This window comes from Mesoplodon densirostris, chromosome 19 (genome assembly GCF_025265405.1).
Source record: "Mesoplodon densirostris isolate mMesDen1 chromosome 19, mMesDen1 primary haplotype, whole genome shotgun sequence".
In the NCBI taxonomy this organism is placed as follows: Eukaryota; Metazoa; Chordata; class Mammalia; order Artiodactyla; family Ziphiidae; genus Mesoplodon; species Mesoplodon densirostris.
The window spans coordinates 47,241,905-47,264,785 of NC_082679.1; the positions used below are offsets into that span (position 1 = coordinate 47,241,905).

Genomic DNA, 22,881 nt, shown 5'->3' on the forward strand with positions numbered 1-22,881 from the left:
GCCCCTTTTAGGTGAAAGCTTTGGCCACTAATTATAGGTTTTTTGTTTTTTTAAAAAAAATTTTTATTGAAGTATTTACAGTGTTAATTACTGCTGTACAGTGATGTTGATTAAGTTATATATACATTCTTTTTTATTTAATACTACTTTCCATTATGGTTTATCATAGGATTTTTTTCTTAATTTTTTATTTATTCATTTGGTTGCACCGGGTCTATAGTTGTGGCAGGCGGGCTCCTTAGTTGTGGCATGCAAATTCTTTGTTGCAGCATGCATGTGGGATCTAGTTCCCAGACCAGGGATCAAACCTGGGCCCCCTGCATTGGGAGCACAGAGTCTTATCTACTGCACCGCCAGGGAAGAGCCCTGTCATACGATATTAAATATAGTTCTCTGTGTTATACAGTAGAACCTTGTTGTTTATCCATTCTATACTCAAAAGCTTACCTCAGCTAACCTCAACCTCCCACTCTATCCCTCCCCCCTCCCCCCTCCCACTTGGCAACCACCACCACCAGTCTGTTCCCTACGTCCGTGATTCTGTTTCTGTTTCATAGATAAGTGCATTCATGTCATATTTTAGATTCCACATATAAGTGATATCGTACAGTATTTGTCTTTCTGACTTACTTAGTATGATAATCTCTAGTTGCACCCATGTTGCTGCAGATGGCATTATTTCGTTCTTTTTTATGGCTGACTAGTATTCCACTGTATATACATACCACATTTTTTTTTTTTTTTTTGCGGTACGCGGGCCTCTCACTGTTGTGGCCTCTCTTATTGCGGAGCACAGTCTACGGACGTGCAGGCTCAGCGGCCATGGCTCACGGGCCCAGCCGCTCCACGGCATGTGGGATCTTCCCAGACCGGGGCACGAACCCGTGTCCCCTGCATTGGCAGGTGGACTCTCAACCACTGCGCCACCCGGGAAGCCCTACGTACCACATCTTCTTTATCCATTCCTCTGTCGATGGACATTTAGGTGGTTTCTGTGTCTTGGCTGTTGCAAATAGTGCTGCTATGAACATAGGGGTGCATGTATCTTTTTGAATTATGGTTTAGTTTTCTGAGGAACCTCCGTACTGTTTTCCATAGTGGCTGCACCAGCTTACATTGCCATCAGCAGTGTAGGAAGGTTCCCTTTTCTCCACACCCTCTCCAGCATGTTATTTGTAGACTTTATAATGATGGCCATTTTGACTGGTGTGAGGTGGTACCTCGTTGTAGTTTTGGTTTGCATTTCTCTAATAATTAGTGATGTTGAGCATCTTTTCATGTGCATATATGGTCATCTGTGTTTCTTCTTTGGAGAAATGTCTGTTTAGGTCTTCTGCCCATTTTTAGCTTCAGTTGTTTGTTTTTCTTTGTTGTATGAACTGTTCGTATACTTTGGAAATAAACCCCTTGTCATTCACATCATTTGCAGGTATTTTCTCCCATTCCATAGGTTGTCTTTTTAGTTTTTTTATGGTTTCCTTTGCTGTGCAAAAGCTTGTAAGTTTGATTAAGTCCCATTTGTTTATTTTTGTTCTCTGGGTTTTTTTTTTTTTTTTTTGCGGTACGTGGGCCTCTCACTGTTGTGGCCTCTCACGTTGCGGAGCACAGGCTCTGGACGCGCAGGCTCAGCGGCCATGGCTCACGGGCCCAGCCGCTCTGCGGCATGTGGGATCTTCCCGGACCGGGGCACAAACCCGTGTCCCCTGCATCGGCAGGCGGACTCTCAACCACTGCGCCACCAGGGAAGCCCCTTATTTTTGTTTTTATTTCTATTGCCTTGGGAGACTGACCTAAGAACATTGGTACAATTTGTGTCAGAGAATGTTTTGCCTATGTTCCCTTCTAGGAGTTTTATGGTGTCATGTCTTATGTTTAAGTCTTTAAGCCATTTGAGTTTATTTTTGTGTATGGTGAGAGAGCGTGTTCTGACTTCATTGATTTACATGCAGCTGTCCAACTTTCCCAACACTTGCTGAAGAGACTTCATTGCTGTGCACGGCTTTCTCTAGTTACGGTGAGCGGGGGCTACTCTTTGGTGCGGTGCGTGGGCTTCTCATTGTGGTGGCTTCTCTTGTTGTGGAGCATGGGCTCTAGGCATGTGAGCTTCAGTAGTTGTGGCGCACGGGCTCAGTAGTTGTGGCTCATGGGCTCTAGAGCGCAGGCTCAGTAGCTGTGGCGCATGGGCTTAGTTGCTCCATGGCATGTGGGATCTTCCCAGATCAGGACTCGAACCCGTGTCCCCTGCATTGGCAGGCGGATTCTTAACCACTGCGCCACCAGAGAAGCCCCCATTATGTATTCTTGCCTCCTTTGTCAAAGATTAATTGACTGAAGGTTTGGGTTTATTTCTGGGCTCTCTACACTGTTCCATTGATCCATATGTCTGTTTTTATGCCAATTTTGACTACTATAGCTTTGTACTATTGTCTGAAGTCTCAGAGCGTTATGCCTCCTGCTTTGTTCTTTTTCTTCAGGATCACTTTGGCAATTCTGGGTCTTTTATGGTTCCACATGAATTTTAGGATTACTCTAGTTTTGTGAAAAATATCATGGGTAACTTGATAGGGGTCTCATTAAAACTGTAGATTGCTTTGGGTAGTATGGCCATTTTAACATTATTAATTCTTCCAGTCCAAGAGCATGGGGTATCTTTCCATTTCTTTGAATCATCTTCAGTTTCCTTTATTTAATGTTTTATAGTTCTCAGCCTGTAAGTCTTTCACCTCCTTGGTGAGATTTTTTCCTAAGTATTTTATTTTTTGGATTGCGATTTTAAAAGGTTTTTTTTTTTTTTACATTCCCTTTGTGATATTTCCTTGGTAAAGAAGTGTAACCAGTATGTTAATCTTGTATCTTGCTATCTTGCTGAATTCATTTATCGGTTCTGGTAGTTTTTGTGTGGAGTCTTTAGGATTTTCTATATATAGTATCATATCATCTGCATATAATGACAGTTTTACCTCTTCCCTTCCAATTTGGATACTTTTTTAAAAAATTTATTTTTGGCTGTGTTGGGTCTTCGTTGCTGCGCATGGGCTTTCTCTAGTTGAGGCAAGTGGGGGTTACTCTTTGTTGCGGTGCACGGGCTTCTCACTGCGGGGGCTTCTCGTTAGGCGCATGGGCTTCAGTAGTTGTGGTACATGGGCTCAGTAGTTGTGGCGCACGGGCTTAGCTGCTCCGTGGCATGTGGGATCTTCCCGGACCAGGGCTTGAACCCGTGTCCCCTGCATGGGCAGGCAGCTTTTAACCACTGTACCACCAGGGAAGTCCCCCAATTTGGATACCTTTTATTTCTTTTTCTTGTTTGCTGTGGCTAGGACTTCCAATTCTGTGTTGAATAGAGGGGTGAGAGTGGGCATCCTTGTCTTCTTCCAGATTTTAGTGGGAAGGCTTTCAGCTTTTCACCATTGAGTATTATATTGGCTGTGGGTTTGTCATAAATAGCTTTTATTATCTCGAGATAATTATAGGGTTTTTTAACCAGAATTCCAACTTACCAGTTTTCAGTGAAAAGTAAGTAACAGTGGACAAGCTGCGTGAAGTCTTCGGCTGGTTTGTGGTATCCATGCAGTCGGGTCTCCCAGAAAAATCGGTATCGTCAGGGGCCTCGGGACTGTGAACCAGGCAATCAGCAACTTGGACTGAATGTTAGTGGCCCGAGGCTGTCAGGGCATTTGGTCTCCATCCCAGGCATGGGCTAACCCCCACTGCCACCAGGAACCAGAGCACCCCCTACCAGAGTTGTTTCAGTGGCCACATAGCTTTTTAAAAATTGTAAGTATAGTGCCTTCCCTGGTGGTCCAGTGGCTGGGACTCTGCACTTCCACTGCAGGGGGCCCGGGTTCTATCCCTGGTCAGGGAACTAGGATCCTGCAAGCCACACAGCTGCCCCACCCCCACACTCCAAAACAATTTTTTTAGATTAATTTTATTTTATTATTATTATTTTTTTTGGCTGAGTTGGGTCTTCATTGCTACACATGGGCTTTCTCTAGTTGTGGCAAGCGTGGGCTACTCTTCATTATGGTGCGCGGGCTTCTCATTGCTGTGGTTTCTCGTTGCGGAGCACAGGCTCTAGGCACACGGGCTTCAGTAGTTGTGGCACGAGGGCCCAGTAGTTATGGCTCACGGGCTCTAGAGCGCAGGCTCAATAGTTGTGGCACATGGGCTTAGTGACTCCGTGGCATGTGGGATCTTCCCAGACCAGGGCTCGAACCTGTGTCCCCTGCATTGGCAGGCAGATTCTTAACCACTGCGCCACCAGGGAAGTCCCAACAATTTTTTTTTAAGTATAATAGAAAATCTCTTCATAGAACAGCAAGCAGTTTATCTGTATCTTCAACATAGCTTTTCTGTTCTAATTGTATATATTCAAACTGTTTACAAGTAGGTTGGTTTTGGTTGGGGAGGGGGCAAGAAAAGTGACATTGTGATGCAGCTAAGGCCGGAAGGAGATTCCTCCATTGGCATAGCCCCATCATACATCCTGTGTGACTCCATTAAATGTGAAACCTTCACACTTACTCCACACGGGAGACGGGAGCCTCATGGCAGTTCTGGGAGCTGCAGCCTGGCCTGTCACCCTGTGCTAATGGAGCAGGCAGGGCTAATTCCTCATTATGAGCTTTTAGCATTTCCTGATGGAGTGTCATGCTGTCTAGAACACAGAGACAGTCTTGAAAAAGTTGAAGGCCTCTCTCCCTCTCATGAGTCACTCACTTGTGGGAGCTGAGTCCCACGTGTTCACTTGGTCCCTGATAGCAGTTACGCTTGTTTTGTCACCGCCACCCTGACGGCCAGCAGTTACGGAGATGTGTGGCTAGCCTGGCACCCCGTCCTAATCTCCAGGCTGATCCTGGTTTCCTCCTCTGCAGCTTCCTGCTTGTCCTCACAGCACTCACTAGACAGGGGCTGATGCCACCAGTGCAGCTGTTGGTCTCAAGATGCCCTCCACCTGGGAGCAGCTTGAACCCTTTGGCACTTATTCCCTCTTGTATTTCTCATTCTTGTCATTTGAAATAGAAAAATCCCAGTGAGGGGGATTTTCTGTCCTTCTGTCTGGAGTCTTAAGGTTGCCATGGTAAGACTTGGCAAATGTGAGTGTTCCCTGAGTTCCAGCCACTGTTGTGAGCACCTCTGTAAACACTTAATCCTTACACTTCAAGGTAAATTAATAGCTCCAGCTTACAAAACAGGAACTGGATGCCCAGAAAGATTAAGTGACTTACTCAGTGTCAAACAGCCAGTAAGAGGTGGAGTCAGGACTTGAATTCAGGTAGTGTGCAAGTTGGGAGGCAGCGGAGCAGGACATCCTCTCACCTTTGTTGGCAGGAACTCAGCGCCCCTATCCGGCTGAGTCCTGCCCTGTCAGCCCTGGGCTATCACACCTGGGCCTGCTGCTTTAGGGAAGGGGGCTGCCTCCAAGTTGTTACTATTCAGTTTCTACTTTGTCCTAATCTATGGTGGACCTCAGCAAAGGGAGATGAGATTTCGTAGGGGATGGTGGTAGTCAGATGACTGGAAAATGCTCCCACTGTCTCCAGGCCTCAAGGTGAGGAGGGGTAGCTGGAGATGGGAAAGAAACCAAGAGACTCTGCCCAGTGTCTCTCACCTCCTCTCAGGTTGTTTCACCTCTGCCTGGCTGAGCTGTGGGCAGGGCAGAGGGCTGTTCCTTATCTCATAGAGTTTAATTAGACTAATGGAAGAAAAAAAATTGAATCCCCTCCTGTGAACCCTCCAGAATCTAGGTCCCTGGTCTTTTTTTTTTTTTTTTTTTTTTTTTATTTATTTGGTTGCACCGGGTCTTGGTTGCAGCAGGCGGGCTCTTTGGTCGTGGCATGCACGTGGGATCTAGTTCCCTGACCAGGGGTCTTACCCGGGCCCACTGCATTGGGAGCGCAGAGTCTTAACCACTGCACCACCAGGGAAGTCCCTAGGTCCCTGGTCTTTTATAGGGTATCATGCATCCCATGACCTGATGGCCTCCTAGGCCTCCCTCCTAGTGGTTCCCCCCTCCCCAGACTCTCTCCAGCTCAGGGAGAATGCAGACATGAGAGGACCCCCCCACACCACATACATTGCCTTTGCTCATGAGTCACTCCACCCCTCCCTGCAGCCCTTGGGGCTGGCTGCCCCCTGATGGTACACCCCCATCTTCTGGCCCTGACCCAGCTTGAACTTGATGAAAGCTAAGGAACCTCTGCCGCAGAGAAGGGCGTGGGGCCCATCTGGTGTTTTTTTCCACCCTGTCAACAGTTTGTGACTCTCTGACGGGGTGAGGGACTCCACGTTAGGAGCAACAGATAGGGTCCTCCAGGTTTAGGAGGGATCCGGTGCTCCTTTCTGAACAGACGCCCCTTGAGTCCTGCGTGCTGTCCACCTTCCCCGCTGGGCTTTGGAGGGGACGGACCGAGGCGGGTTGCAGAGATCCCCGAGCGGGCAGCGCCCCCTGGTGCTCACGGCGGGGACTGTGGCGCGGGGTGGAAGTAGTGGGGTAGGAACCGAAAGAGGCACGTGACACGCGAGACCCTCTCGGCCACACCTCTCCCTTCCCTCCCCAGGTCTGCCCTAACGGAGTAGCTCCTGAGCGACGGCACGGGCGGGCAGCTGGGATCTGCCCCCCTCCTACACCGTCGTAGCCGCGCGACTTCTCCCAGCCCGCGGAGGCCGGGCAGGGAGGAGCCGGGCCGGGGGCGGCCTGGCAGGAAGCGGCGCTTACCTTCCGCTGCAGGAGGAGCAGGTGGCTGCAGCGCGCCCCGAGGCCCCAGGCTTCCTGTGCTCGCCCACCGCTACCGTTTCTCGTCGGAGCTCCTTGGGCCACCCGGCCGCCGGGCCGGCCGCATGGCCCAGACCCCCGACGGCATATCCTGCGAGCTGCGAGGTAAGCGCTGGCCCTTGTCGCCTTCTTGGCTGGGAGGAGGCAGAGCGGCCCCAGAAAGCAGAGGCCCAACCAGCGCCTCGTGGCACCGGGCAAGAAGTTCCCTCTGCTCCTCGGGAGGGCTTGGCGGCCCAAATCCATTCCACTCCTTCCTCGCTGGCCCACAGATGAGCCCAGGCCCCCTAGCCCGGTACAGACCGTGGGCGTGAGTTGACCTCCATGGGAGGACCAGTTGCCCAGCAGGCTGCCCTTCCACAGGCGAGATCACCAGGTTCCTGTGGCCCAAGGAGGCAGAGCTGCTGCTGAAAACCTGGCTGCCAGAGCGGGAGGGTGCTGAGCAAGGTCATGTCCTGGTATGGCGGGGGCAGAGGCTGGGAGGGCCACTGGGGCACCAGCAGAAAGAGGCTCTTGCCCTGCCCAGGGTGTCAGACACTCTCTCCCCTCAGGCACTGCTCCGATGGAGAGCCTACCTGCTCCACACCTGCCTTCCCCTGAGGGTGAGTCCCAGGTCCCAGCTGCCACCCCTTTGCCCTCCAGCAGCTTCCTTGATGAGGGCTGCATCTGTGGTGGTGTCCTTGCGGGCTCTGCCCTTCCAACAGCACTGGGCTCCAACAGCAGCAGGCAGGACTGGAGTGTAGGCAGGTCCAGCTCTGAGATCCAGGCTGCACAAAGGACTGGGCTCCCAAGAGGGTGGGGCTCGGGCCTTGGTCCAGGCTGACCCAGGCGCTCCGCAGGTGGACTGCACGTTCAGCTACCTGGAGGTCCAGGCCATGGCGCTGCAGGAGACACCCCCCCAGGTGAGACACCTAGTGCCCCACCAGGGCCTGCAGTCTGGTCTTCCCCTCCACCCAGCCTGCCCCACACTTGGAGCCCAGCCCCTGTTCCACCCACCCCAGGTCACCTTTGAGCTGGAGTCCCTGCCTGAACTGGTCCTGGAATTTCCTGGTGTGGCTGCCCTGGAACAGCTGGCCCAGCACATCACTGCTGCCATCAGGAAGGTCTTCCCTTGCTCGACCCTTGGGTGAGGGCCAGCAACTGAGGGGGCTGGCGGGGAAGGAGGGCAGCAAGGGGTGCTCTGGATGGAGCAGTGGGTGACCTCACTCCCAGGACCTAGAAGTCCCTTGCCCCCTTCTCCATGTCCCTCCTCAGGAAGCTATTCCGGAGGCCCACGCCCCCCTCCATGCTGGCTCGGCTGGAGAGAAGCAGCCCCTCAGAGGCCACCTCACCCAGCAGCCCCTGTGGTAAGGGCCAAGGTGGGGCCACACAGGGCTTCCAGCCTACCCCCTCCTGCATCCTGACCCCTGGATTTGGAGGTCTCACAAACTGAACAGAGCCACTCAAGGCACAGCCACTACCCAGCTTCGGGCTGATCTTCCTCCATCTCTGACCTTTTGTCTCTCTCTTTCCCCCACCCCTCCTCCATCACACCCCGGCACCAACTCAGGTGGCTTTTCGGAGACATATGAGGCTCTGTGTGACTACAATGGCTTCCCTTTCCGAGAGGAGATTCAATGGGTGAGAGTAGGGCCCTCTCTGGGGGCTCTGGAGACATCTGGTCCCCCATGTGCTTTGAGTCCCTCCCTATGCATTGTGTCCCAAGTAAGTTGGAGGTACTTTCTTCCCACCCAGGATGTGGACACAATCTACCATCGTCAGGGCTGCCGCCATTTCAGCCTAGGCGACTTCAGCCATCTGGGAAGTCGGTGAGTGGCCTGCAAGCTCTGTGAAGAGAGGAAGGTTCCATGACCCACATTCCTGGGCCTTAGCCTCTCCATGGAGGGGGGATGCTGGGCCTAGGATCTGGCTGGAGGGCCCTGAGCTCTGCCTCTGCCCTTTCTTCCACCCAGGGACCTGGCCTTGAGTGTGGCCGCCCTGTCTTACAACCTGTGGTTCCGGTGCCTCTCCTGCGTGGACATGAAGCTGGTGAGAGCATGGGTGCGGCGGCAGTGGGGGGGGCGTGGCCTGGGGGGCCAGGGTGCAGCCCACTGAGCTCCCCCCACTCTCTGGTTCTCAGAGCCTTGAGGTCTTGGAACAGATTCTGCACATGATGAGTCAGTCATCCCACCTGGAGGAGCTGGTGCTGGAGACCTGTGGCCTGAGGGGGTAGGGGGTACAGGGTAGGGATTGGGGAGGGGAGTCTAGGGGCTTGGGATGGAGAGACTAGTGGCCTGGGGAGGAGTTGGGAATCCAGGGTCAGAGCCTCACACCTGGGGTCTGGTCCCCAGAGACTTTGTCCGGCGACTGGCCCAGGCCCTGGCAGGGCACACGAGCTCTGGGTTGCGGGAGCTCAGCCTGGCGGGGAACGTGCTGGATGACCGAGGTACGGCTGAGCCTGGGGAACCCCCGGGGGCTGGCGCTGGAGGAGGTGAGACCCACATGGCTGCCCCCATCCCCCAGGCGTGGCTGCACTCAGCAGACACCTGGAGCATCATCCTGGAGCCCTGAGGAGACTCACCCTGGCACAGACTGGGTTGACGCCGCGAGGTAGGCGGGCTAAGGATGGCTGGGGGAGGTGGAGCTGGGAGGTGGGGCACCCTGATTGTGAGCCCCCTCCTCCACCACCAGGAATGAGGGCTCTGGGCCGGGCGCTGGCTTTCAATGCAGCCTTTGACTCTGCCCTAACCCACTTGGACCTTTCCGGGAATCCCGGGGCACTGGGGGCCTCGGAGGACAATGGGGTGAGTGGCCATCCTTAGGGCGGTGATTGGGGGCGCCGCAGGCAGTGGGGTGTCAGGAAGCTTTTGGTGGGGTGATCCCTGACTCCCTGCCTCCCATCTCCATCCTCCCACCAGGGCCTCTATAGTTTCCTGAGCCGTCCTAATGTTCTGACGTTCCTGAATCTCGCAGGCACTGACACCGCCCTGGACACTGTGAGGGGGTGGGCAGTGGGGGGCGGTGATTTGTCGGACTGGCAAGGCCTGAGGCCCAAGGGTCGACTGGAGGGCAGGGCGGGAAGGGGCTCAGGTCCCCGGCCAGTGTAGCCCACACGCTCCTCCCGCAGCTCTTCGCCTCGCTGTCCCGCGGCTGCTGCGCCAGCCTCACCCACCTCGACGCTTCGAGGAACGTGTTCTCCCGCACGTAAGGGGGGCGGGGCGGGGCGGGGGTGGGGCTCTGCTGGGAGCCGCCTCCCCGCGCCAGGAAGCCCACTGCTCCCGCTCCCCCGCCCCAGGAAGTCCAGGGCTGCGCCGGACGCGCTGCAGCTCTTCCTCAGCCGCGCCGGGACGCTTCGGCACCTGTGCCTGGCGGGCTGCAAGCTGCCGCCCGACGCTCTCAGGTCAGTGTCCCTGCCCACGGCCAGGCCCCCGTCTTTGCGGCCACCCCCCAGGCCTGGCCTCCAGCACCTTACCCTGCTCGTGTCGCACCCATGACCCCCCTGGCATCCTGGTCCTTCCTTCTTGCTAGTCGCGGTCTAGGGCCTCTGTTCCCAGCTCCTGCCACCCCCTGTGACATTCCCTCCCAGGGCTCTTTTGGAAGGCCTCGCGCTCAACACGCACATGGACGACCTGCACCTGGACCTCAGCGCTTGTGAGGTGAGCGCCCGGCCCGGAGACGAGAGCGGGCAGTGGGGCCCACACATTGGCTGTGGGGCCGGGGCTGCGAGGCGGAAGCGCTGGGCAGTTGGGGGCCTGATCCTCCCCACCTGTGGCCTGTTGGCCTGAGCGCGTTACCCCTTTCACCTTCAGCTGCGCTCCGCCGGCGCTCAGGTGATTCAAGACTTAGTGTGCGACGCTGGCGCAGTGAGCTCCCTGGATCTGGCGGATAATGGTGAGGCCGCCCAGAAACCCATCCTCCCACCATCCACCAAATTCCCACCCCTCCCACTCCCGCAGCCTCGCCTTGTGCCTGACCTGAGCCACCCCCAGGCTTCGGCTCAGACATGGTGACTCTAGTGCTGGCCATCGGAAGGAGTCGGTCCCTGCGACACGTGGCGCTTGGAAGGAACTTCAACGTCCGGTGCAAGTGAGCCCCCATCTCACTCCTGGGCCTCCCAACAGCACCCCACCACCGGGGTCTCCCGCCAACCGCTGCCCCTGCCCACAGGGAGACCCTGGACGACGTCCTGCACCGGATTGTTCAGCTCATGCAGGATGACGACTGTGTAAGTTCACGGAACCATGCGGGATCCTCAGGCGATGGACCCCTGTGACCCCTCTTACTCCTGCTCCCTGACCTGCCTTGCTTGCTGATCCCTGACTCCAACCACAAATGGCTTTCTCTTAACCCCAGCCCCTGCAGTCTCTGTCCGTGGCTGAGTCGCGACTGAAACTGGGCGCCAGCGTCCTGCTCCGGGCCCTGGGCGCCAATCCTAACCTGACAGCCCTGGATATCAGCGGCAACGCCATGGGGGACACCGGCGCCAAGATGCTGGCCAAGGCACTTCGGGTCAACACGAGGCTCCGGTGGGCGGGGTCAGAGGGATGGGACCAATGGGGGAGGAGGGCGTGTATGGAGGGACTTACTGGGCTAAGGGGCAGAGCTGAACGAAGCGGAGCAAGTGGAGCGCAGGGGTGCTCCAGTCGAATGGAAAGGCAAGCGGGGTTGGGTGGGGCCTTGCAGAGCTCCGCCCCCGACTGAACCCTGGCCCGGCCCAGGTCTGTGGTCTGGGACCGGAACCACACGTCTGCTCTGGGCCTGCTGGACGTGGCACAGGCCCTGGAGCAGAACCGCAGCCTGAAGGCCATGCCTCTGCCACTGAACGACGTGGCCCAGGCGCAGCGCAGCCGCCCTGAACTGACAGCACGTGCCGTGCACCAGGTGGGGGTTCCCTCTCTTCCCCGCCCTCCTCTGTGCCTTGGCCCCACCCCCCACCACTTCTCAATATCTCTTGTGCCCAGATCCAAGCCTGTCTCCTGCGGAACAACCGCGCAGACCACGCTTCTACTGACTGCACCTCCCGCCCGAAGCCACTAGGTCTGGGGTCAGACCCCTCCGAACAGGTCAGAATCCCCTCCCTCAACGTTGAGCATACACAGAAGGTAGGGGATGGGGAGAGCTGTGGCAGCTGAGAGCCTCCGTAAGTCTGAGGCTCTGACTTTCCTGGGGCCATGAATCCTGCTGTCCCAGACAAGTCCCTTTCCTTGATCTGCAGAGGAGCCAAAGGCTCTTGAAATAGTTTCCCCAAATAACATTCCTAGTTGCTTTTTTAAAGCATTTTTTCCCCTTTCTTTTAATTTTGAACTAATTTTAAACTTACAGAAAAGTTACAAGACTAGCACACAGAACTTTTTTTGTCCTGAGCTATTTAAGAGTATGTTGCCAGCAATATGCCCTGTCACCTATGCAGATACTTAATGGTGTGTATCTCCTACAAACCTTTTATTTTTATTTTTTCTATTTTCTGGCCGCTCTGCACAGCTTGCGGGATCTTAGTTCCCGGACCAGGGATTGACCCCAGGCCTGCTGCAGTAGAAGTGTGGAGTCCTAACCACTGGACTGCAGGGAATTCCCTTAAAGCATTTAAATAGGCTCCCCTGTTAAAGACAGGAGGTATTTTAAAATCTTCAATCATTTCTCTCCACCCCCAACTGTAGCCCCACCTGTGACTTCCCATTCACGGGGCTTCCCTCCCCTCTCCACTGACCTTTGTTGTGGCCAAACCCAGTGACCCTTTTTCTGGCTTCATCTCCCTCCAGTACCTTGTCTTGGTGAGATGTTCACCATCCATCCATTCCCAATTCCCACTTCTCTCCCAAGCTCCAGAGCCCAGGCATCGTGACCCAGACATCCTGCAGGGGCTTCACATTCTGTGTCTTCAAGTGATCTCATCATCTCCCACATCTCTCTCTTCTCTCTACCCTGGAGCCCAGTCTCACTGGTGCCCACACCCACCAAGTGCTGTGGACAGAGCTTCAGTCCATGTCTCTCTTGGCCACACCAAAGCCCCCACAGACCTCCTTGGTCCTGCCTCTTGACCGACTCTCTCAAACACACCACTCTTTACTCCCACCCCAGCTATCCTTCTCTCCCCCTTGGCCTTCCTCCATGGCTCCTCACTCCCATTTCTCTTCATCCCTCAATCTGTCCTCTAGCTGGGTGATGAACAGACTGAGCTTCTAAAACACTGACATGACTAACAGCTCTTTTCCTTCCTATTCTGGACACTTAGGAAGTATATATAAAGTACCTACAATGAACTAAAGGAGACATTGCTCTCCCTCCTTGAACAGATAGGGTCCCTAAGTGGCTGTCCTGATGGTATCAGTTTCAGGACCTCACTCACCCTGTTGGAGACCTTGGGAAGGAGGCAGTCAGGGGATGGGGAGGGGACCAGGCTGAGACTGATTCCTCTTGCCCTCCAGGAAGTGAATGAACTGTGTCAGTCGGTGCAGGAGCATGTGGAGTTGCTGGGCTGTGGGGCTGGGCCCCAGGGTGAAGCTGCTGTGCACCAGGCCGAGGATGCCATCCAAAACGCCAACTTCTCTCTCAGTGTGAGCACCCCCTCTCACTACAAGGACCCTTCCCCTCTTAGGTGTCAATTTGCAACTCCTTTTCCTCCTTGGCCTCCAGATTCTCCCCATTCTACATGAGGCTGGGAGCTCCCCAAGCCACCAATGGCAGCTGCGGCAGAAGCTGGAGGGCCTCCTGGGACAGGTGGGCGAGGTCTGCCGCCGGGACATTCAGGTGAGATAGTGCCCTTGCCCCAGCCCCACCTCCATATTCAGGCTTGACCCCCATCCATAGGCTTGCCTGTGATATCCCCTGAGTCAACGTTCTGTGAGGGTTGGAGCCTTAAGCCAATTGATCTGGGCCCCAGCCACACCCTCACCATGCTCTGACCTTTGCCCAGGACTTCACTCAGACCACACTGGACACCACAAGGAGCCTCTGCCCACAGATGCTGCAGGGACCCAGGTGGAGGGAGCAGCTAGAGGGGGTCCTGGGAGGCTCAAGGGGTCTCCCAGAGCTGCTCCCAGAGCACCTGCTGCAAGATGCCTTCACGAGGCTCAGGTAGGCTGGATAGGGCTGGGCTGGGCTGGGCTGGGTAGAGACAGCACACTAACCCTTGCCCTCTGTTGCCGTCAGGGACATGCGCCTGTCAGTCACAGGGACCTTGGCAGAGAGCATTGTGGCTCAGGCTGTGGCGGGTCTGAGTGCAGCCCGGGATCGGCTGGTGAGCAGGAACTGCGTGCTTATACACACACACATACATACATATACATACACACACACATACACACACACACACATGCATACACACATACACACACACACACACAGTGACCTGGCCACTGCCTTGCAGGGGTTCTGTAATGTCTTCTGGGGTCAGATAGCCCAGGGGTATTTCAGGATTCCCTTCGCACTGATACGACTATGGCTGAGGCCCTGCCTCCCATCTTTGGGGTGCCTGGTATTGCAGGTGGAGAGTCTGGCTCAACAGGCAACAGAGGCAATGCCCCCTGTCATACCGGCACTAGATGGAGGCGAGCCCAGCCCCCTTGGGCCTGGGGAATTGGAAGGTCTTTTCTTCCCTGAGGAGGAGAAGGAAAAGGAGAATGAAGAAGAGCAGAAGGTAGGTGGTCCTAGAACTCTGGGCCTAGAACCCTAGATCTTCCCATCTTGTTCTGGAGTGTGGAAGGAGGGGAGGTAGCTCCCCGCCACCCCAGGCTGAGTTTGTGTCTTCCCCACCAGGATGACAGTCCTCCACAGAAGTGGCCTGAATCCAACCGCTGTCTTCGCCTGGTCCCCTCCACTCACAGTAAGTCAGGGCCCGGGGGAAGAGAGCTACTCAGGTTGGGCTGAAGTTCCATTAGACCTGGACACCTGGACACATACATTCACCCCTGTTCCGGGAACTCCCTGACCCTTGAGTGGGCTGGGCCAGGACCCCCGTGCAGCGTGCAAAGTTGGGGTCCTCTGTGGTCAGTTAGCACAGGGTGGGACCTGAGCAGACCAGGGCCGGGACACAGTCTCCTCTCATCTCATTACCTCCCCGCCCCCCTCACCCCTTCCCTACCCCCAGGATGCGCATGCTTGGCGGCGCCGCGCGCCGCTCGGGACCGCGCTCAGCACCACGGACAGCGGCGGCGGGGGAGGGGCGGGGGGGCGGGCAGCGTAGCTGGGCCCCTCCCCGCGCCCTGGGCGGGTCCCCCGCCGCCCTAGCGCCGCCGCTGCCACCTCCCTGAGCTTGGCGCTCGGTGCTCTTCTGGTGCTCTCCCCTCAGGTGCTGCTGAGGAACCAGAGCCGGAGCCCGAGCTGGCGGCTCCGGGGGAAGATGCAGAGCCGCAGGCGGGGCCATCTGCTCGCGGCTCTCCGAGCCCCGCCGCCCCTGGGCCCCCGGCCGGCCCGTTGCCTCGCATGGACATGCCACCCGCCGGGCAGCCCCTGCGCCATCCGACCCGGGCCCGGCCGCGGCCACGGCGCCAGCACCACCACCGCCCGCCGCCGGGGGGCCCCCAGGTGAGCGCCCTACCCCCACTCCAGAGCTCGTGGAATTGGGGGTCGCGAGTGGCCCGTTCGCGCCTTACGGGTGATGGCCGGCAGGGAGGTGGGTGCCCAAGACCACCTGGTCATACTGCCGAGTTCTGGCTTCTTCCTGGCCACCCCCCCACCCCATGCTCACGCGGGGGTCACGAGTGTGTGGATTTCGCTGGGGGAGCTCTTGGGTGTAGGACTCTGCCTCAGGCTGGCCGCTGCATGGGTGGATGTGCGCGAGGGGGCGTCTGTCTTATCCTCCCTCCCCCGGGGTTAATGAAAGATGCTGGGCCCCTGGCTGTGGGGACAATCCTGCGTTTACTGCACGTCCGGTGCGGGTGTGTGTGTGGGCTGGGTACTGGCGCGGGCAGTGGGCACGGGGCCAGAGGTGGGGAGGAGCCGGCTTGAGGCCCCCCAGAGGGTCTGACGCAGCAGCAGGCGCCGCTGAGCCGGCAGCAGGCTGGGTGGGGTGGGGTGGGGTGGGGTGGAGGGTACTGCAGGGAACTGTTTGGAGCAGAGGGGGTGGCAAGTGGGAATGTGTGACCCAGCGGGTGCGTAGGCTCTAGCCCGCTGGTGACCAGGTGGTTCAGGGTGTTTAGGATACTCTGTGGGACAAGCATGGATGTGGACTGGTTACATCCAGGGCCAACTACAGGCGAGGGGGGTACGTGAAACCAGCATCTCTGCCCACCAGCTGGACAGTGGGAGAGCTTGTCAGCAGCCCTATAGGGTCACTGCAGCTCCCAAGTCCTGGAGTTGCCCAGAGCCTGCCGTTGGACAAGGAAGGTGGAGAGAAGTCACAGTTGCACTCAGCCCGGAGCCTTAACCCTGTGGTGTTCCTCAGGTGCCCCCGGCCCTGCCGCAGGAAGGGAATGGGCTCAGTGCCCGTGTGGACGAAGGCGTGGAGGAATTCTTCTCCAAAAGGCTGATCCATCAGGATCGCCTGTGAGTAGGGGGCAATTGCAAGGGATGGGAGAGGGTGGAATGCTCCATGGGCCTTCCCACTTACTGCTGGCTGTCCCCACAGCTGGGCCCCCGAGGAGTACCCGGCAGCCGAGGGGGGTACCACCCCTGTCCCCCGTACACTTCGAAAGAAGCTGGGCACTCTCTTTGCCTTCAAGAAGCCTCGTTCAACACGTGGGTCACGGCCTGATCTAGAGACCAGCCCTGGGGCAGCTCCCCGCTCTCGAAAAACCACACTTGGGGACTTGCTTCGGCCACCAGCCCGTCCTGGCCGTGGTGAGGAGGCTGGTGGGGCTGAGGGGGGCACCGGCAGCCCCGACCCTACCCGCAGGAGTCGGCCTCGATACACTCGGGAAAGCAAGGCCTACTCCATGATACTGCTACCTGCTGAGGAGGAGGAGACAACACTCGGTGCCAGACCTGACAAGGTGAGGCCTGGTGACAGGGAGTGAAGGCTCTGCAGGAACAACGAGGGCAGTGGGCTCTCTCCCCACTTGGGTATCTCTGTCCCCAGCAGCAGCCCCTGGAGCGGGGAGACACAGAGCTGGCCCCAACCTTTGAACAGCGAGTACAAGTGATGCTCCAGAGGATCGGTGTGAGCAGAGGCAGCGGGAGTGCCGAAGGCAAGAGGAAGCAAGTGAGCTGGGAAGGGACACACGTGGGAAGTGAGGAGGCAGGTGACACGTAGCTCATTTTATGTGGGCGATTTATGTGACCAGGAGGAGACTCATGACACACAGGTCTGTCGATTCTTTCCCCTCCCCACAAAAGTCATCAGAGTCAACCTTTCTTCTCTCTTGGCTTCTACCCTGACCCAGGCCTCCTTGAAGTGGATGGTCCTTTCTCTGCAGATCTAACAGAAATCTGGCTTTGCCATCTGCATTTGAAATAGCAAGTCCTCCAGGGGCTTCCCCTCAAGACATTGCCCTGACTCCTGATCCTGCCTCAAGGCCCAGTGGGGTCTCAGCCCTTGTCACTGCTTTCACCTCACTGCTCTCAATCCTGGTTCATCTCAGAGCCTCTACACAGGTTCCTCTGTCTGGAACTCCTCCCTGCCCCACTTCCAGCCTCTCATCCCCACCCATGGGCTATACCAGGTCCCTCTTCATCCACCCCTGTATTTCCCTGTGGGCCTTCCTTGACTCTCTTCCATGGCCCCCCTGCTAATACCACTCTCTGATCACAGTTCCTAGTAAGAACCACCACCCTACAGACTATCCCTTTAATAACTTCAGGAAAATAAGAAACACAAGTGAAGTGAAACTCAGCTTGAACTTAGAAACATTAAGGTATAGAAAGTGAATCACAGAATTAAGAAATTACTTTGTGTGTCTGTGCTTGCATATGCTTCTCTGTGTTAACTGTCCACCATCACAGACTGAGCTTCAAGAGGACCAGGACTGGGTTTGCCATGTTCTTGCCCAGCCCACAGTGGGCATTTAGTGGCGGTTACAACAAGAATGAATAAAAGGACAAGGCTAGCACGAGGGCGGGACAGGGTCAAGCTTAACGTCCCTATTTCCTACAGAGCAAAGATGGAGAGATCAAGAAGGCTGGCTCGGATGGTAAGTGGGACCCTGGGCTAGGGCAGTACATTTTTGGGGAGGAGGAGATAGTCCCCAAGGGGTTTGCTCTCCCTGGCAGAAGAGTGGGAATAGCCATGTTTTTCTTCCCCTCACTAAGCCTAAGCCCCCAGCCCTGCCTTTGCAGGTGACATTATGGACAGTTCCACAGAGGCCCCTCCCATCTCGATCAAGTCCCGCACCCACTCTGTGTCTGCTGGTGAGTGAGGGCCACTGTGTATGTTGGGGATCATGCAGGGACAGGCTGGAGGGGATCAGACCATTGGTCAGGTTTACCTCCGACACCTGGCCCAGGTCTTGGCTGACACCTTTCTCCCTGCAGACCCTTCATGCAGACCTGGTCCAGGAGGCCAGGGGCCCGAGTCTGCCACCTGGAAGACACTAGGGCAGCAGCTGAATGCAGAGCTCAGGGGCCGTGGCTGGGGTCAACAGGATGGTCCAGGCCCCCCCTCCCCTTGTCCCAGCCCAAGCCCCCGAAGAGCCAGCCCCTCCCCAGACAGCCTGGGCCTCCCACAGGATTCTTGCTTAGGCTCCAGGAATGAAGGTAAGCAGTTACCCTAGCCCCCACCCAATACTGGGCTAGGGCCTGGAGGAGTCCCTGGTGGGAACTCAGCTCCTCTGGGGACCCTGAAGGTGGGAGGCAAAGGCTGGAGTGGGGGCAGCTGTTGGGACCATACCCTGATACCCTGGCCTCCCCCAGATGGCCAGCTGAGGCCGAGGCCTCTCTTGGCGGGGCGACGAGCAGTGTCTGTGCATGAGGACCAGCTCCAGGCCCCTGTTGGTGAGGGGAGACACCTCCATGTGTGCTTGAGTACAGGATGAGATGGGGGGGGAGGGTGGGCTCCCTTCGAGGCTCTGGTCCTCGGAGGGGGCCACCAGTGGCATGAGGGGTTGAGAAATCAGGGAGCCAGAGGCCAGGAGCAAGGGTCTGAGAAGCCCTTCCTACTAGCCCTGACTCTACCTCCACAGGAGGAACCTCTGCCAGGGGTGGGAGGATGCCGGGGAAGGGGGAGGCTCTGAAGGCAAGTGTGAGTGGGGGTCGAGGACAGGAAGCAAGCCCTTAGCAACCCTCACCAAGTCTTTCTGTATCCCTCAGAACGGCCCCTGCGGCTGCAGCGCTCCCCTGTTCTCAAGCGCAGGCCAAAGCTTGAGGCACCTCCATCTCCAAGCATAGGTAAAGGGGGCTGGAGCCAGTTGGGTGGGCGGCAGGACTGCTCAGTCCAGTCCTGACCCTTCCTCTCTCTCCCTCTCCCTATGCAGGATCTGGCCTCGGAGCCGAGCCTCTACCCCCACAGTCTACAGAGTCCTCGGGCCCTGAGCAGAGCCCACCATCCCCAGCCACAGACCAAAGAGGCGGCGGCCCCAACCCCTGACCTTCTTCTCCCTTCCTGCCGCATGAGATTATTTTATTAAAAAACGTAAAGGAAGCTGGTGTGAAGCCGTTTATCCACCCCCAGGCACGGACCTGTGCACGCATCCTCCCACGTGCTCACATGACCTCTCACACCTGGGTTAGTTCAGCCTCCGGCTGTGGCTCCATCAGAAAGTGCAAGGCCCAGGCCACAAGCTGGGGAGGGAGCCTGGGAAGAGAACCGTGGTTATAGGCCAATGGAGACTGGGACGGGTAACCAAGAGAGTGGGGGCACCCCAAGGCACTCACCTAGCAGCTTGGACCTGGGCACACAGGGAGGAGCAGGGTGGCTCGTACTCATATTGGAAGGCAGAACCATCACGATGCCTCTTTGCGGGGTCCTGAAGGGGGAGGGTATGGTGTCTGGAGAGGGGCCAAAAAGGCCCCTAACCTCATCCAAGGCTACCCCCAGCCCAGCCCCATTCTATTCTCCAGTTGTAAGGGGTGCTATGCTCACCCAGACAGGGCTGGACTCCAGGGCTTCCTTGGTGGTTCTTGTCCTTGGAGAGTGCTGCCAGGTCTTAGGGGGTAACCCTCGCTCCTTGAACTCCAGACTAGGTCTCTGGGCCATGGTTACAGGGGCCTGGTGTAGACTGGGGACATGGCCAAGGGATGACAAACTTGGGGTGCAGCTCAGGGGTGGGGAGTTGGGTACATGGCTGGGGTGTGGGGAACTGGGGGGCAGAGGGCCATGGGCTGAACAGATGGCTGACGGGGGCTGGGAGCTGTCCTTCTGCGCTGGGTCTGGAGCAGCCAAGGGCAAGGCAGGCAGAAGGCTGATACTGGCACCACTTTCCTCTGACAGCATGTGGCTGGGTAGGGCAGGGGTTCCTGAGGAGGAAGGGGACTCACCATGGGCACAGACCTCTCAGCTCAGACTAGCTGAATGACCTGTGAACATAGGCCTGCAGGAACTGTGTTCATCCCTGCACCCAGCTGTGCACCCTTTCACAGCATCCTGTGTAGCCCAGGCATCTGATAGCACCAAGAACATGGGGCCTGAGCACCAGCTTACCTGAGGAACTGGGTGAGGAAGGAGGAGAGGAGATGAGAGTCAGCGATAGGTCCTGTAGATCCGGGTGTGGTGGGGGTAGCTCAGGGCCTGGCGGTCAGGGGAGGCTTATCAGCACGGAGGGCACTGGGCACGCAGGCACTCCCCTCTTGACCTCTCCAGTTCTCCTTACCCTGTGCCCTCTGACCTGGGCCCAGAGAGCTCAGGATTTGCTGGTCATTCTCAGAGATGTGCAGCCATAGGCTGGGGACGGAGTACACAGCTTCTCCCTGTAGGATGAGAACATTCAGTTTGGCCCTTGCCCAACTCCCCACTCCGACATTTCCCAAGAGAAGCCCCAGACTGACCGTGGCTCTGCAGCGTGAGGCTGCCCAGCGGGTGAGGGGGGGTGCTGTGCAAGGGCCTGCCAGCATCAGACAGCTCTCAGCCAGGCTCACTAGCGCCCCCCGATGCTCCTGGTCCTCCTCTACCTCATCCAGAAGTTGGGACAGTGAAAGGTCTAGGGACAGAGGACCGGGGGATGGGCTGAAGCTCAAAGAAGAGGAACGGGGGTGCAGGGGGAGAAGGGCTTATTAAGGAAGCAGGGGGGTGATGGCTGGAGAGATCACTCTACAGGGAGTTAGGGCAACTGGCCAACCCCTTTAAGTACCTGCACTGGGGGAGGTGGACTCTGAAAGGTGCTCCCTAGAGAAACAGAGAGAACAAGCCTGAGGAAAAATCCTGAAGCCTATCTGATAACACAGATTTGCCATTCCCTGACCGAACCACACCTGACCCAAGAGCCCAACCCCAAACTCACTCCAAGCAGTCATAGAGCTTTTTCTGAACATCCGGGTCCTGGTTGCTGGGAAGGAGAAGTAGTAGGCAGTAAATATAACTAGGAGCCCAAGGCCTATGCCAACGCCAGCCAGGCCTGGGTGGGGAGTACAGCTGGAGGGTGGAGGCATCACTTACCAACCAGTCACCCGTTCCCGGGGCTGCTCCGTGGGCAGCAGGCTGAAGCGGTCCACCTGGAGGTAGAACTCCGCGGGCTGGAGGGGTGAGTTCAGGGACCGGATCTCAGGAGTTGTCAGGAAGTCGGGCCCAGTAACCCACCGAAGCCAGCCTCACCACTCACCGCGCCTCCCTCGGCGACTTGGACGCGGACCCCGCAGTTTTGCAGTAGCAGCAGCCGGCCTTCTGCCCCTCGAAAGCCGAACTCCTTCTCCTCCCTGCAGCGAGCGCGATCCTCACTAACGCGCTTGCCTGAACACTGCCCCGCCCGCCTGGGACCCGCCCTCCAGGAACCCGCCCACTTCGGGCTCAAGGCTCGTGCTCTCCCACCGGATTCCAATCTTCCCAGGCTCCGCGGAGCCTCTCTCACCAGTCCGAGGCGTTCAGAGCCTCCCGCGTCACCAAGCATCGAATACTGTGGGTCCCGTCGGACACAAGTAGCGTGGCCCCTTCAGACGTGTCGGGAGCGCGGGACGGGCCCGGGGCCTCGGCCTCCTGCAGTACCTGACGGCGACGACCTGCGTCAAACCCACCACCCGGGGCCCAGCACTGGTTTCCGGGCCCTGAGAAGGGGGCGGGGACTCACCTTGAGCAGCTGCCCCGCCCGCGGGCTTGAGAGTGCCTCTGACCCTAGAACCAGCTCTCGAATCCAAGGCCGCAGGACCAGACTCCTCAAGCCTGCCATTCCCGCCGCGGTAGCCAGCCGAGCAACCCTGGACCGCGTTTCCCGCGGGCGCTGCGGCCCCGCCTCTCCTCGGAAGAGGAAACGTACGGCGGGTGGGCGGGACCTGAGGTCGAGGTCCCGCCCATGAGCGTGCCCGCGCGTGCGCACGAGCGCGTCCTATTCGGGAACTTGTCTGCAGACCCGTGTTGGTTCAACTGTAGGCTGTCCTGCTTACTCTTACCCGAGCATCTCTTCAAGCAGCGGCCGGGCGTTTGCGCCGTTCTTCAAGACTCCTGTGGCACTGGGCAGGAAGGGGCCAAGGGCTGGCTCCGATGGAGTGGGAGGGATCTGGGGCCTGAGGCTGCAGCCGAGGGTGGTCCGAGTGGGTGGCTCAAAGCCACTTCAACGCCTGTGACCCCAAGGAGTTCAGCAATTATTTGTTGTGACTCAGTCTCCTCATCTACAAAATGCGCAGTCTTGTTAGTCCGTGGAAATAAAGGTACCTAGCATTCACGCTTCCCTGGTGGCGCAGTGGTTAGGAATCCGCCTGCCAATGCAGGGACACGGGTTCGAACCCTGGTCCGGGATCCTAATGCCGCTGAGGAACTAAGCCCGTGCGCCACAACTACTGAGCCTGCGCTCTAGAGCCCGTGAGCCACAACTACTGAGCCCGCGTGCTACAACCACTGGAGCCCATGCTCCACAACAAGAGAAGCCACCGCAATGGGAAGCCTGCCCATTGCAACGAAAGAGTAGCCCCCGCTTGCGGCAACTAGAGAAAACCCGCTCCCAGCAACGAAGACCCAACACAACCAAAAAAATAATTAATTAAAAAAAAAAGATTAACATGATAAAATTTTTTAAAAGTACACAGCATTCAACAAATACTTCCCTCTCTCTCCCCTCGGATTGGCCAAGCCCCTCCCCCAGATTCCCGGGACGCGGGGACCGTAGCGTAATGACGTA

At 57.2% G+C, this 22,881-nt stretch overlaps 2 protein-coding genes across 5 annotated transcripts; one reads left to right on the forward strand and one right to left on the reverse strand.

The window, feature by feature from the left end:
• Positions 1-6,783: 6,783 nt before the first annotated feature.
• On the forward strand, positions 6,784-19,255 carry CARMIL2 (capping protein regulator and myosin 1 linker 2). 2 transcript variants are annotated; one of them, XM_060083444.1, is made up of 39 exons: positions 6,784-6,880; positions 7,136-7,230; positions 7,324-7,374; positions 7,612-7,674; positions 7,774-7,898; positions 8,027-8,118; positions 8,322-8,392; positions 8,507-8,580; positions 8,725-8,800; positions 8,892-8,980; positions 9,103-9,197; positions 9,275-9,361; positions 9,443-9,555; positions 9,670-9,747; positions 9,879-9,955; positions 10,047-10,151; positions 10,338-10,407; positions 10,561-10,642; positions 10,741-10,837; positions 10,919-10,976; positions 11,105-11,277; positions 11,470-11,632; positions 11,713-11,814; positions 13,177-13,305; positions 13,385-13,498; positions 13,665-13,825; positions 13,901-13,988; positions 14,235-14,387; positions 14,507-14,573; positions 15,039-15,274; positions 16,134-16,234; positions 16,317-16,680; positions 16,767-16,889; positions 17,781-17,817; positions 17,963-18,034; positions 18,158-18,379; positions 18,536-18,616; positions 18,932-19,009; positions 19,096-19,255. In XM_060083444.1, the coding sequence occupies exons 1-39, from the start codon at positions 6,841-6,843 to the stop codon at positions 19,206-19,208; spliced, it is 4,215 nt and encodes a 1,404-aa protein (XP_059939427.1). In that variant the 5' UTR covers positions 6,784-6,840; the 3' UTR covers positions 19,209-19,255. The 2 variants fall into 2 exon arrangements, with proteins under 2 accessions (XP_059939427.1, XP_059939428.1); XM_060083445.1 differs by lacking the exon at positions 18,536-18,616 and having other exon boundaries at positions 6,806-6,880.
• On the reverse strand, positions 18,326-22,847 carry ACD (ACD shelterin complex subunit and telomerase recruitment factor). Of its 3 annotated transcripts, none has more exons than XM_060083443.1 (13): positions 21,838-22,847; positions 21,622-21,755; positions 21,376-21,469; positions 21,213-21,289; positions 21,058-21,102; positions 20,908-20,942; positions 20,606-20,757; positions 20,431-20,527; positions 20,262-20,348; positions 19,704-20,077; positions 19,496-19,587; positions 19,301-19,415; positions 18,326-18,610 (listed from the first exon to the last, which is right to left on the reverse strand). In XM_060083443.1, exons 1-12 carry the CDS (start codon positions 21,934-21,936, stop codon positions 19,337-19,339), a joined length of 1,365 nt encoding a protein of 454 aa, XP_059939426.1. In that variant the 5' UTR covers positions 21,937-22,847; the 3' UTR covers positions 18,326-18,610; positions 19,301-19,336. The 3 variants fall into 3 exon arrangements, with proteins under 3 accessions (XP_059939426.1, XP_059939425.1, XP_059939424.1); XM_060083442.1 differs by lacking the exon at positions 18,326-18,610 and having other exon boundaries at positions 18,626-19,415; positions 21,838-22,324; positions 22,419-22,847; XM_060083441.1 differs by lacking the exon at positions 18,326-18,610 and having other exon boundaries at positions 18,626-19,415.
• Positions 22,848-22,881: the final 34 nt, after the last annotated feature.